This window comes from Anopheles coustani, chromosome 3, assembly GCF_943734705.1.
Source record: "Anopheles coustani chromosome 3, idAnoCousDA_361_x.2, whole genome shotgun sequence".
NCBI lineage: Eukaryota > Metazoa > Arthropoda > Insecta > Diptera > Culicidae > Anopheles > Anopheles coustani.
The window spans coordinates 94,955,321-94,969,695 of NC_071288.1; the positions used below are offsets into that span (position 1 = coordinate 94,955,321).

Genomic DNA, 14,375 nt, shown 5'->3' on the forward strand with positions numbered 1-14,375 from the left:
CCTACGGAGGGGAACCCTCTTGAACCTCTGACTGTCAAGGGAAATGGCAAAAATTTAAATGAATTCCCTCCCCGAGCTCTCTCTCGCTCTGCTGTCCGTGTCCGGCGTCCTGTCGGAAAAACGCAACTGTCATCGACAGCAGCAGCAGCAAAAAGGAAGCGAGGGAGACGAACTCCTATGAGGGGGGGGTAATGGATGATACCGGCCGATGACAATGTCGACGCTGACAGTTAGATCATCGGACGGAACCAGAAGACCATTGGAGGAAAGGGAGCGAAGGGTAGGCCGTGTGCAGTTTTGAAACAGTTATTTGGGAGAGGCACAGGAAGCAGAAGCCCACGATGTGCACCCGACTGTGACGGTATCGTTTCGAACGGGGGCTCCCTGGACCAACTCTTCCTTCTTCCGCTGGCTGTGGGGCTTTGTTTTTCTGCCGAAGGAAGGAAAGGAAGAAAGGAAGGAAGGATAGTTGGTTTCATCGAAGGGCATATCATTCATATAAAGGCTTCCCCATACCCGATCGGTTATTGGTATTCGATTCTTCCGTATCGTTAGCACGGCCACCAGATCGACTTAAGTGTCGGGTCGATGTTCTATTTTGTAATGTTAAGTTAAAAACGAGCCAGTTCCTTCAGGATTTTCTATTTGAGTTTTAGTATGGGTATTAGTTATTTCCTAATTTCTCTAATCTTGGAGTTTTTTTTAGTTTAGAGTGCGGATTTTACTTTTCCGGTTGATGGGTTTATGAACTTTTCACATCTAGTTATGATTAATTTGACAATTGCTTTTGCGTTTTCAGAATGTCTATTTTGAGGAGTAACCATTTGGATTTTCCAAACTCTCGACAAAGTAATGGTATAAATATGAAGATTACCTTAACCGAGGCAAAGTTAAAAAGAACTAATACAGGCCGGCCTCGGTTTTCGTCACCAAACTGGACTTTGACAGAAATCCGAGGCTAGTGGACTAAAGTTCTTACGTTTATAATCTCTACTCAAGACTTATACATTCTACATTCTTCTCATCTGAATGTTTAGCGGTTGATATGAAGGGGTCCTTCAACTTATAACAAAGTTTATATGTTTTATCATCAAATCAATGACCATCATCCGTTTTATATTCCGCTTTACTTCTTTGGTTCCCATGTAAGTCGTGTAGGTTTACAATAAGACATTCAGTGCTTCAATTGAAATACATTTCTGATTGAGCAAAGTAGTCTGAAGCTGCACCACTCGTTTATGAGTCCATGTTGGGATCTTCTGTAATACAAAATGCATTGTTTCCTATGAGTAAATAACAAAGCACGCTACTATAAACCAGCTTCGAACCAGCTGTAATACTCATGTTCAACTAAACTTTACTAAGCCTAAACTATGAAGGGGTAAATTGAACATGTCTTTTCAAATAAGGTTCAATATAGAACGATCAAAACATTTAAATCTAAAGCAAATCACATCAAAGGGTCAAAATGGCCCCTATTTAAGCACAAATGGGCATTGGTCTATGACTGTTCTCGAAGTTTAGTTGTGTGTGCTTGAGCTTACATCGAGAACACTCCACTCCAGTAGCTCTCATTACCATGTGCAAGTATTGTGGCGCTCGGACGTACGTGAGCTGAGGGCGTCTTTTATTTGCTGCTATAATCAATTTCAGGACCCATTGTTCTATCGCACGGTTGACCAGGCTTTCGGAATATATACTCGCACCGGGATGCATGATGCCGTCGGTCTCCATTTTGAGGGGGTGCACAGTTCGTTGTTCCGGTGCCGGCTTGTGTTCGTAGTAAATCTCGATTCTCGGCTGGGTGCGCTGCGTCTGTGTTTGTTTGCCCATCCTTTTGTCAACCACCCTCCCCCGGGGGTGAGGGAAAAACGACGACGATGGTGGTGGGCTTTCAACCGTGAAAAGTTAATTTAGAGAACGCAAAACGCCGATCGCGACGGGAGCGACCGGTCCGATCGCTTTTTCGGGGCTTCGTTGCGATGGGGGAAGGGAACGTGTTTAAGCGCGCGTGTTCCGCGTTTGCATGTGTATGCTTTATTTTACGGTACGGTACGTATCACTCGATCGAAACCCATTTCGGAACTCGGTGCTTTAGTTCCATATTGTTCTACCTTTTTCCGAGCGATCTCGTTTCCACTTGATGTAGTGAACTGTCACTTGTGCCGTTTCCTAATCAATTCCTCTCGACGTCGGGGAAAGGAACGTCGAAAAAATCGAACGAACACGCGTCCGTTCCAAACAAGTATCGCGTTACTCAAAGGCGTTCCTTTCCGTTTAAACACACTACTTCTTTTCGAGCAGGAGCAAAAACAAAAAATATTATTCGACGCGGAACGAGAATCGGGGGGACTTCACTTCGACAGTATTTCATACCTTTCGTAAACCACTCGTCCCCTCGGGGTAGTACCACCACACCCCCTCGGGGCGGAAGTATCGAATTCATAAATTCAATAGCCTTCCGTTTTGTTACGTCTTGCTTTCGAAATTTTGGGGGGAGAATGCTTTTTTTTCACGCGCTTCATACGAACGCGACCAGGGTTACGTAAAAGGGGTGTTTGGGCTAGAATTTTTAAAAACGAAATATTGCTCATATTGAGCATCGGTAGAACTCAGGTTTCGATGGTAAGAAAATAAATTATTCGAGTGAAGAACAATCGCAGGGATATTTTAAAAGCTAACATGCTCCTACAAGTTACTAGAAAAGGGGACAGAAACACAACACAGGTAATTTATAAGCGAAACGATAATTGAAGTAAACAGAATTACATTCTATTTACCCTTATCGTTACATTTGACCATCGTTGGATATCAACGAACTAACCCTTTGATGGTTGGGCCCATTTTAAAGCCCTCCCCCAAACAACTCCCGTACGAACGAAAACCCTCAAAATGGCTTGCTCCGGGAAGTTCTGCTTAGTCCCGAAAAGTCTGCTCCAGACTGGTTATAATTTATTTACTCAGGGAGCTAACTGCTCCTTACAGCGTTTTGTGATGCTTGTGCAAAAGGGGACCGATGATGGCGCTTTGTGTGGGAAATATTTTCCCCATAAAGACATCGGCTAAATGAATCCACTCTTTGCTACGCGAATACGCAGAATTGGGGACTTTGTGTGCAGGAAAAGGATTGCTAATCTTTAATCGTTTCATTTGCCGTCGGTTCTTTGTGTACTAATTATAGCGTTTGTTTGTGTTTTCCCTTTTGCTCGTAGGTTGCCCGCAGTCGGATATAGAGAGAAAACCAGCAAGGAAGCAACATCGTCTAGTCAACTTCAGGGAAAACCCCGGGCCCGGAAAACTCTCGATCTCCTTTTGTGCACCAGCGACACCCGGTGTTGGTGGAAGCGGAAAAGCTGGATTACAAAATGCTGATGCAAGTGTCGCCGGATGCGGCCGACGCCGCTCTAGCGCTGGTGCAGTCCGGCAACACGGGCACGACGGCGACGTCGCAGAGCTCACAGAAGGACACCACCTGGACGAAGCTGTTCGTCGGCGGGCTGCCGTACCACACGACCGACAAGAGCCTCCGGGAGCACTTCAGCGTGTACGGCGACATCGAGGAGGCCGTTGTGATAACCGACCGCACGACGAACAAAAGTCGCGGCTATGGATTTGTAAGTAACGCACCTTTTCTGTGGAGTTCCCCTTGGAGGAGATTTCTTAACACTTGGTTCTCTCTCTTGTCCTTCTTCCTTGTGTTGCAGGTGATTATGGGCGATAGGATGAGCGCCGAGCGTGCCTGCAAGGAACCGAACCCGATCATCGATGGCAGGAAAGCGAACGTGAACCTTGCGATACTGGGCGCCAAACCGCGAGGCAACGCTACGCAAGGTGAGCGAAGACGATGACGACGACGATGAAACACATGCACACGAGATGATGCGAGCTGCGGTCGAAGACGACCCATTAGGGAAATGAATTCCTACGAAAATCCGTCGTGCAACAGATCGTGGACGAACACCTTTTTTAATATTCATATGCAGCCGATGCGTGGCGACTAATCGTTGCTTTCATATGGACGCTCCCGGAGCTGTGGAATGTTAAGGAAGGAAACGGTGTGACTGTTTACGGCTGGCTGTTTTTCGGCCGCTTCAAATCGGCCAAACGTCCGTTCGCGCCAAGGCTTTTAGTGAAATGAATCGCTCTGAGAAGAGCTACAGTTGTTAAGTGAAAGGGGCCCGTGTTTTAGAGGTTCTTTCCTTCTTTCTAGGACTCTTGGAAGGTGTCTAGACGCCGGCATTGGTTTGAGGGACGCGGTAACACTTTTACTATAATTCTCATTTCTCACCACTCAACCCCATTTCGTGGCCTGCTCAGTGGCCCGAGGGAAGGGGGGAGTGAAAGCCATTTTTATTTTATTCGACTCGCGGGAGTTTGGAAAGTTTTGAACCAACCGGATTTTCCACCGCTTGAGCTCCATCGGTGTTGGGGGATTATTTTGCTTCGATGGGCGCGATGAAAAATACCATCACCGTCACCATCACCCCCTCCCTCTTGTCAATCCGCAAATGGCTAAAGTTTTCCGGGGACCGTGTTGTGCGCGGTGCTTCTATTTAGTGGAGCTGTTGAAAAGATGTCCGATTTCGCCCGTTTCATCTGTCATCCCCTACTGCCCTCCATTCCCGCCCCCGGGGTTATTTGTTCCGTCAGCTGTCATGGCTGGAACTCCTCCTCCTCACTCCAACACACCGAGCCGCCGACGACCCCCGAAAGCGCCAAAGCGAAGGCGATAACAGAAGTCACTGCTTGCACACAGCCAAAGCAAAAGCACGAGTAAACAAATCATTAAAGTAAATCAATTTTTTCTTCCATTCCCCGCCCGCCGTGGTCGTCGCCGTATTGCGAGGTCAGCCTCGTGCTGTTTTAATAGGCGGAAGCGTACGTGGGCGGCGGGGTCGCGGGGAGGGGAAATCGTCGTACTCTATACTATTTCTGTTTTGATTGTGTTGTTGGCTGCCTCGGGCTGCGCGCAACCGATTGTAAACTAATACCCGCCCCGGCTCCGATGGTGCGGCACCACAGACTGTTGCTGAGTAAACATGACGTGTAACGTGACGTTCTGACGGATTCGCGTTTCGATTCGCGTTCCCCTCCCCCCTTCGTTCCGCGGCGGGTCGGGAGTTCATTAGCTGGTCGGGACGGGCAGCTTGGGCCTTCGCTTCGAAAATGCACTTTTAATGAGGATTACCACCAGCGCTTGGGGGAACGCTTTTGAAGGTTTTCCTGTGTTCGATTGTATTTTTGCAAAGAGGCGACCAAAACTAGCTCACTTGGATGAAATAAATGTACCCCCTCGGAAGATAACCTCAATGCGAGAACGAAGTTGTTTACCGATCGATGTTGTCCTTGTGCCGTGCGCTAACTAAAGCATTCGCCACGATCGTTTGGGTATCTGATTTTCCTTTCCTCTCTCTCTTCTCTACCCCTACAGGATTCCCCTTCGCCACGGCCGGCCTGCGGACAGCGGGATACCCAGTGCTACCGGGACAGTTCGGGTAAGTCGGGTGTTGCCTAGGAAGTGCATCTGATTTCTTCTTCTACTACTACTATCCTTCCTTCTGTTACCTTTCTACACTTCCCTATCGTGTTTCGTCCCAACCGTTCTATCTCTTCTCTGTGTAGCCAAAGTCCGTCAGCCAAATGGCATCTTCAGCATCGTCAGGGGGGAATGTTAAAGCAAACGAAGATAAGAGAAGAAGCGAGAGCTGCGCCAAAGAAAAATGCGAATCGCTTCAAACAGTTTCCTTGAGGTTAACTTTGACGTAATCTTTTCATTTCATACACGAGGGTAGCTATAAGGATTCGCGACTTTTGTGTTTCGGTTAGTAAATCAGTCGATCAGATCGATCAGTGGAGCTCAATTGCCCCCCCGATGGAGACGCCTGGTGCGCCACGCTCGTGGTGCTCCATTATTTGTGTGACAATTTCCTGTAAAATTGCTGCTGCTCCACCAAACTCCCTATGCCGTCACGCGGCACGTCTGAGTGTGTGTGTGTGAGTGTGTGTGTGTGCAAATGATACTTGTCTTCCGCAGTACGCCCCCGGGATGAGACATTGGCCACAGAATCGGGCGATCGTCGTCACGGTCTTCATGAGTTCGCTGTGAGCGCCGAGTTTGTTGCCGTGTGTGTCCTAAAAATAGTCTCCCGGGCGTAGTTTTCCAAAGACGATTTCCTCGTCTTTCTCTCCGCGCGCGCAAGACCTCGTGGTGGTGGTGGGATTTACGCTTTGCGGTTGGTTAAAACCTAAAACGAGAAAAAGACGAGTCACTAAACGTCGTCCCATCGGGGAAAGATTTTCACCGAGAACTCGGCCTTTTGGAGGTAGTCGGGAGGCCCGTTAATTAAGCCTCTTGTCATTCGGTGTGCCGTGTCGGGTCTCTTCTTCCGCCTCCCCTTCCCCCTCCCTTTACCAGAGGGGCTCGTGCACGGCGACGAGGATAGTATGTCGTGCATTTTCTTGCCCAACTGTCTCCGCGATGGACGTACGAGGCAAGATTGATTGCGGGTTTTATTTAGAAATCTTCATTCGGTCGCGTTTGCGTTTCCGCCCGTTTCGTGGCGAGGATTGGGACTGGGCTGACTTGTGAACTTTGAAGTTTTTCTCAACTTCAGAAACACTTTCCACTTTTTTTTACGACCTCCGTGATTTTCCAATAAAATGCTACGGATGTCGAAGCAAGTCTATTCCTATTCACCCTTGGATTTGTTCTAATGATTGGACTCTTGGTTTGGTGGTGTGCCTTTAATGCCTTGGTTTGGTGGTGTGCCACTGATCTACGCGGATTTTCCGTGTCTCGGCATTAATTGACTTTTCTTTCGTTTCAAAAGCCAAAGCCAATTGCTTGCTCGAGACTTTGAAACTTTCTCATGATTAAATAATTATTTTCCATGTATGCTTGCAGCACTCAAACATGGACGCGAGTGGGAGAAACCCGCTAGTCTATTACCTACTTCCGGTAAACCTTGGCCGACCGAACAATTTGTTTTTGCGAACAAGCAAGAGAAAAACTCCTGTTCGCACATGTTTCTAAACCGTGAGCAAAAAAGATTTTACTTTTGTTTTGGAAGGATGTATGTGTTACCCGTTTGGTTTAGTTTTGTTTTGTCTATTTGTTTTTCCTTTCGATCTTCGTGTTGTTTGTGTTTGATTTTGTTTTCTTCATCTACTACTCTGGCTCTCTATCTCCTTACGTTATCAGTTAGTTTTTTTTCTTTTCGTTTCGATTTATTTCGTAAAATTAGAGTGGCGTTTTTCGGTATTTTGGCATAGTGTTTTCTTTTGTTTTTTTTTATTTTGTTTTCCTCGGTCATTATTGTTTGTCAGTGATCGTTAATCCTCCAATCTTAAGCCGTTTTATTTTTCTCCTTTTTGTTTGTTTTATTGTTTATTTTCTACCTACTATCCTTTATTCTTCTGCCCTAAGTTGTCTTTTTAAGTTGGCATAGGACTAACTGTCGTTCGAGCGACTATTGTTTTGTTACTCGAACGCTTCCCCAAAGGTGTACATTTTCAAATGTGCGAACATCTGACGTGAATGCTTTGTTGAGAGTAGCTCATTTGGGGGTGTTGTTTTTAGGTCAACAGTTTTCCGTAACTTTTTACCCCGTGTGCGGTGCTGTACGAATAAAATTACATTCCACTTTCGAATGCACACACCTACAGCTCCGTTTCACCTACACCTGGTTTTGTGTTGTTGTTGTTGGCTTCTATTTGCTATCGAATGCACTTTCTGTTGCTGAGGAGTAGGCTGTGGGTTTTTTTTTTGTGTGCGTGTGTGCGTGTGTGTATGAGTGCGATACTGAGAGGATAATGGAGACTACTTTCTCTTTGTTTGATTTTCATGAGTTTCCATTTGTTTTTTTGTTGTTATTTTTCACCAATGCGACCTCCACCTTTTTCTCCCCACAAACTCAGGTTTTCCTCCTCATCTCCCACCCGAGGGAATGGGTGCGGTGGTTAGAGTGCGTTGATTCGGTGGCAGACGTGGACACTCGGTGGCCATTGTAGGCACCGTCGTACCGCACCATACCACACCATCCCGTCTGTGTCGAGTCGTGTCACGTCATCGTAGTGATTTACTGTCCGTTCGCTCTCAGATTCGAGGTGAGAAGCGTGTGTGTAATCGATTTGCTAGTGTGTGGGTGTCCCGTCGTGCGTGTGCCTCGGGTGCGTGTGGTGTGTGTTTGGTTGAGTAGTGTGTTTTCCCGATTGTCAGTGTTTTCAATTTGGTTTTAATGGCACCATCTCGTCCTCCCAATCGGTTTGCGTTCGCTTGTGTTCGGTCAGCAGAAGCTGAACTAGTTTGAAACCGGGCAACGCGTCAGAGGAAACATCATTCCACTGTTGATAATTCAGTCGGGGCAGCATGAAAAAAAACAAAATATGCCAACAATAACGTTAGCTAGCGAGCGAAACCGGTGTGTGGTGTAGCATCGAGTCACACTTTGCCCTACGAGTTGCGGTCTATTTCCGATGGGCGGACCGCGATTTCTGATTGTATGTCCACCTCCGTGGACCGTGTGTCACTATCATCTCTTTGTCCCCACCCACACATGACCGTTGAGCTTTTCGGGCGTTGAGTTTGGGCGTCATGTTTTTCACCTCACGCTTCACCGTGCGTAACCGAAATTATGTCCATTCGCGATGAGGTTTTATATTTCGGACCGCAAACGTTATCGTTGGTTCCGATTGTAATTGCATTCATCTTGAACAATCTCTCCTACCGTGTAGGCATGGAGAAACACGACCCATTAAATGTAAGTGTCACGAACCGCTTTCCCGTTTAATGGAATCCGATTCGACCAAAATTCATTCTGTGCGGAAAATGAAACACAACCACCGAATAAAATGTGGGTTTGGAATGGCAAATCGGTTTTTAGCCAATTTCATAAGCCTGGAATATTCAGGAAGATTTTTAATATGAAATAGCGAGAATATGTGTGAATAAATTTATGCCTCGCAAAACACTTTCCCCCGCCAAATGGAGTTCCGCATGTTGATGAGGTGTGGAAGTAGAAAGATAAACTGCCACGATGCGGTGAAGATCGATCGTTCGCCTATCACAAGTGGGATTCTCGAGACACTCTCGCCAACAAGGGTTTGTGTTTTCTTTTTGTGTGCGTGTGTTTGTGTTTGTGTTTTGCAGTTAAATTTGCGCTGTGGGATGTGGGACCACTCTGGAGACCAACCGTTTGCCGTTCACACATCAATAAATTATCTTCTTTAAGGTGCAGCCCGATCATCTGAAGGCATATCCCGCCCAGGGGAGGAAATTAGCTCCGAACGCGGCGGGGGTTCCGCGAACGTTAGCGTAAGCGGCTTGTCACTCCTTTTTTCTCACTCTCTCTTTCTCTCTTAAGCCTGTGTGCATTTTAGCTGGTGGTGGACTTGGTCTTGTCTTGAGTTTTGTTGTCTTGTTTTTTTTTTATTTATTCCAGTGTTTCCATTAAAGCTAGCAGCTAGCCTCTAGATATTGTTGCGTTTTTTGTTTGTTGGTGGTTTTCCCTCTTTGACCCTATGGGACGTTTTGAGCGATCCTTTCATACGGTACTTTCACTTTCCCGACCCGCGTTTTTTACGAGAGCGCCAACTCTGCCTAACATCGACTCCTGAACATAGATGTGATTGTTTAGTGTTTAGCTTTTTACCTGATCTGTTTTATTACATACTTTACCTTCTTCGATGTGTCGTTGTGCCTGAGTGAGAATGAGTCTATGAAAAAAAACGCGCCTCCGAAGAATATCCGGATGCCCATAATAGTTAGCAGAGTGAGAACAACTAATGCCGCAGCCGAACGATCATGTCCCGTGTAAAAGGCGGGCGAGCGATCGATTGATTTTGTATGTTGCTCTAACAATTCGTGCCAACTCCATCTCGATGTTGCTGTCGTTGTGTGCTATCGTTTACTTTTGTGTTTGTTTTGTTTGGTTGATTTTTTTAAAAATGTAATCTTACCATTTGGAGTCTTTTGGAGTGATGTGCGTCAATGTAATATTTTTTTAGGTCGATTAGAACGGAGGCAGAATTGAGAGGAGTATATGTAAGGCATTATAAAGAGTACATAATATTACACGAATGCCTTAGGAAATAAGTTTATTTAACTTCTCAAACTTTGAGATGAATTCTACCTTGTCAAAGTAATGTTTTCTATACTTCCTACTCTACAACTCGATTAGGATACTTTGTACTTGTTAGATTGTTATTGAAATTGTTAATTTATACTGTATTCTCACGCTTAATAATAACTAAAGGATAATGTAGTATACTTCTGACAAGACGACAGCGAAGCAATGGTTAGGAAGGTGTTTTCCATCATTGCCAAGATTTTTCTTTTCATCTTTAGCTTTGTGAACGTCATAGATGGAAGGGAAAATACTTTTCCCCGAAGAAACGAGATACATCACGCTGATTTTTTTGACCTGCTCTTAGGCATATTCGCGCGTGCTTGTAGTGTTGAAACCCTGAGCGTTTTTTTTGTTGCGACAAAAGAAAGGAAATTTCAATGGCCTTGTCGCTGCTCAAGTGGAGAAAGAAAGTGAGCAATCGAAAAACGCTATTGAGTACTGCACGTGATGTAATTGCCTCCCGACACTCGTCGAAGGACGGGCATTATCTGTGATCTAAAAATTCTCGCAATCAGCAAAATGACAAAATGGAGGGAATGTGACACAATCCTACCCACAATCCCCGGCGGCTCATTAGGAGAAGTTGAGCTTGAGCTTTCGAAAGACGACATTAGAGCGGCGGTGGTAAAATTAGAATACCCTTCCCCGAAGTTGACGCCACGATCCCCCGGTGGCTCAGATATCCTCCCACCAGAGAAAGTTAATGGTGTGGTATCCATCATTTCACGGTAAACGTGTATGACACACGGGCACCGCCATTAGTAGCCGGTAGTAGCTAACGCAACCGACTCATCGCAGTAATGGCTGCTGGTGCTGGCTGGCTCTTCGGAGTGTGCGAACCGATTTTTATCGAATTAATGTAACTGCTATATTTATTTCGATTTACGTAATTACACTTCACGCTCTCGCTCTGCCTGGCTCTTGTGACACAGCTAGACATCAGTAGTGAGGCAGACGGGACCATTACGACAGGGTATGGGTGGAGGAAAAACTGTGCGCACACGTTTTCCGGCATGACCGTACCCATACCTGAACCCGAAAAAAAGACAGCCACGAAAAAGTAGAAGGAATCGGAAAACTCTTGTGGTTGGAAAATTCAAATGTCAATCGTCACAAAAACCACAACTAGGAAAAGCAAAGGGGGAGGGGCTTTCGGAGTGCCGGCCACCATAAGAAACTCTTCATCGGCGAAGTGAAGTCTTACGCGACGATTCCGAGCAGCCGTTTGAAATTGCGGACGTGTGTTCTCATATGGATGGTCGTTAATTTTGGGACAAACACTGACCGACCGGTTAACCATGTGGTGGAGGGCTAGAGGGAAGGCTACCTGCTGGTGCGGGGCTCGTTTCGAGTTTTTCTAAAAATACAAATAAATATGTCCCCCCTCCGGTCGCTCTCGGAGGGGGGGTTTCGTTCGCTCAGCCCAACTGCCATCTTGGTGATCGTCAGAAGATCGTCACCCGCCGCATCCTCCTAGTGAGGGTTGGGTGACGCGCGGTGAGCGCGGCGGTGGGACTATCCGTCTGAGTCGGCGACCGTATTTTCGGTGCGCTTTGAAGCGTGATCGTGCGCGCCGTGCCACTCCGGACGGCCATCTTGAGCTGGCTCGGCAGGAGGAGCGCTCAGCTCACGACGACCACACACCCCGGGCAAGGAGAGGGAGGGGTGGTAACCATCCATGTGAGCGGTGAGTGAGAAACACCTCGTGGTGTGGTGTGGCCTGGGCTATATATAGAAATGTCCCATCGAACGAATAGGGATATTGGTTGACATTTTCCCCGGGGCTTACGGATGCAAATGAAAGACGTGCCAAAGAGTTAAAGAAAGGCGACGGAGGAGGGCGATGGGAGGGGAGGTGTGTGTACTCGTTGAAGTGTAACGATCCACTAAAAATCACTTCATGTCGTAGTGATGCGCTCTTGTTGGTGTCAATGAAGCGACTCAAGGTACGATACGACGTACTTCTTTACTGTTGGCCACATGAAAAATATGTTCATTCGTTCGATTAACTCGCGAGCTCCGCATTCTATCAAATAAATTAATTTCATTCCATCACTCATAGATTATTTAGCTATGATTAATTGAATACACATCACCTTCCCTCCATCGCGGGTATGTCCTTCACTGTTCTCTCGTCGCAATTTGATTACTCCTCCTGTCGTCCTTGTATTTCCTCGGCTTGGCCACGAGCACGGCTCCGTGTTTGTGATGGCCGTCGGTCTTTGTTTGTCGCCAGTCGAAGGTCGCCGTCCTCGAGAGAAAGATACAAAAATAATAAACAACTGTGAATCCAATCATTGGACACAATGAATGTACATCGTACTATATAAAATGTGGGACGATGGCTACACTTTTCATCGCAAAAGATAAAAAGCCACCACCGTCACCGTTGACGCATTTCTCTTATTTTTATCTCCATGGATACCACGAAGTTGTGATACAAATCAAACGAAATTGTAATGCTAATGTTCGTTAGTATGATTACTATTTTACTAAATAAAAGTTTGGAAAACATTCAACTTGTAGACATGAGTAGAAAACTTATCATTATGCATTAGTAGGCTATACATTTTAGCCAGTGACGACGTGAAAAATTTGTGAAACTTTTCATCGGGCATAAACTACAGAAGTTTGTCAAAGTCACGCAACCATCCTTTTTGATCATCCAGACGTTGTTATGTTTCAAAATTTAATTTCTATTTGGTTCACATTCTTTTTATTTTACAGATCATTGTAGATCTTTTGAGTTGGCAGTAAGCCAACTAATGGTTTCGATCGATATTAAAACCCATGAAGTGGCAAGATAATGTCATTTAACCCTAGCAACAAGGACGATCACTAGAAAAGTTTCCCGAATATTGCGGTTCTTACCACAAAATGCAAGACAGAGATGCAAGATAGTAGTGTGACACTTGCGTTGGCGGTGTGAATAGTAGGCGGTATTGGCGGTGTGGTAATCGCTCCGTTAGCAACACCGATCGTGATCGCTCTTCGTGGATGGAAATATCTTTCAAAGTGTTGTTCAACCTGTGAGCTAACAAACGGGGAAGTTGTAGTTGATTCTCCTGGCACGCTTCTGCTGGAAAAGTGGCTCTTTTTACACCAGTTACACAACAGACAGCTGGGGAAATTCTTGATCGATCGCACCAGCTGCCATGAGACAAACAGGTTAAAAATGTAAACCTTCTCCAACTTCAACAATTCTTTTTGTGTTTCCCTTCTGATACAAGAAAACGGAAGTCTGGGAATGTTATTTGTTGAGCAAACTTCCTTTTCCATGAGGTTTTATAAATCTGATCAGTTTGTGGCATATGTATTATTTTTATAACATTTTTTTCTCCTATCACTTAAGCAGACGAGAGCTTTACGGGATTTCTTTTGTCTTATTAGTTCTGTTTTGTGTTTATTTTTTTCTTCGAAATCTTCTAATAATTCCAGTCTAGAGTGCGCGCTCTAATTCCTTCTCTTTAATTACCATACTCCATAGGAATTCATTTTGTTTTCTACTCTACTCTCGTTTGAGCGTGCGGTTTGCGTCTTTCTTTTGAAGCGTTGAGTTGCGTTTGATGGGTTTCCTTTTGTTTTTCCTGTTACGTATTTTTATTTCTTTCATTTAAGTTTTGGTTTTAACTTGACTTTTGAATTATCTTTACTTCCCTCTTTTTTTATTTATTTATTTATCATTACGTTTTTTCATTAATTTTTCTTTGAAAAACTAATCAAGACGTTTTCCGTTGATGTTGCTGTTGTTTGGCGTTTGGCAAAGACTGTGTTTGTTGATGTTGATGTTGTTGTTGTTGTTGCTGTTATTGTTGTTTATTCTTGTTGTTGCTGTTGATTGCAGTGTCCTAGCCGCTGCACACAGCCCACCCAGCTGGGTGCAGCAGCGTGTCCAGGAGCTAAATAATGTGATTATCATGTGGTTTTTTTCTTTTCTCTTTTTCTCTCTCTCTCCCCGTTTTTTTGTTTGACCCATCTCGGGAATGGATTGATCGGTTTCGGTTTCGATAGAGTGCCACCGTCATACATTTATGGAACGCCGTACCTGGGAACGGCAGCCGGTTCCACCGGAGCAGGCTCCGCATCCGGTTTGGTTCCGATTCCGGCCACGCAGCTGTCTCATGCGGCCGCCATTGCTGCCGCCACTAATCAGTTCTACGAATACCAGGTAAGCTCGGGTAGCATATGAAGTTCCGCGTGTTGCTGCATGCTAAAACATCGATTTGTTCTTCGTTTGTTCCATTTTAG

General features: G+C 45.5%; 1 protein-coding gene across 1 annotated transcript in view; it reads left to right on the plus strand.

The window, feature by feature from the left end:
• LOC131272423 (RNA-binding protein 24-like) overlaps positions 1-14,375 on the plus strand; it is a 41,082-nt gene that overhangs the window by 26,348 nt on the left and 359 nt on the right. The window contains exons 3-6 of the mRNA XM_058274147.1: positions 3,213-3,614; positions 3,705-3,831; positions 5,432-5,495; positions 14,139-14,295. Coding sequence (XP_058130130.1) covers positions 3,366-3,614; positions 3,705-3,831; positions 5,432-5,495; positions 14,139-14,295 — 597 coding nt within the window. The 5' untranslated portion in view covers positions 3,213-3,365. The remainder of the gene's footprint in view (positions 1-3,212; positions 3,615-3,704; positions 3,832-5,431; positions 5,496-14,138; positions 14,296-14,375) is intronic.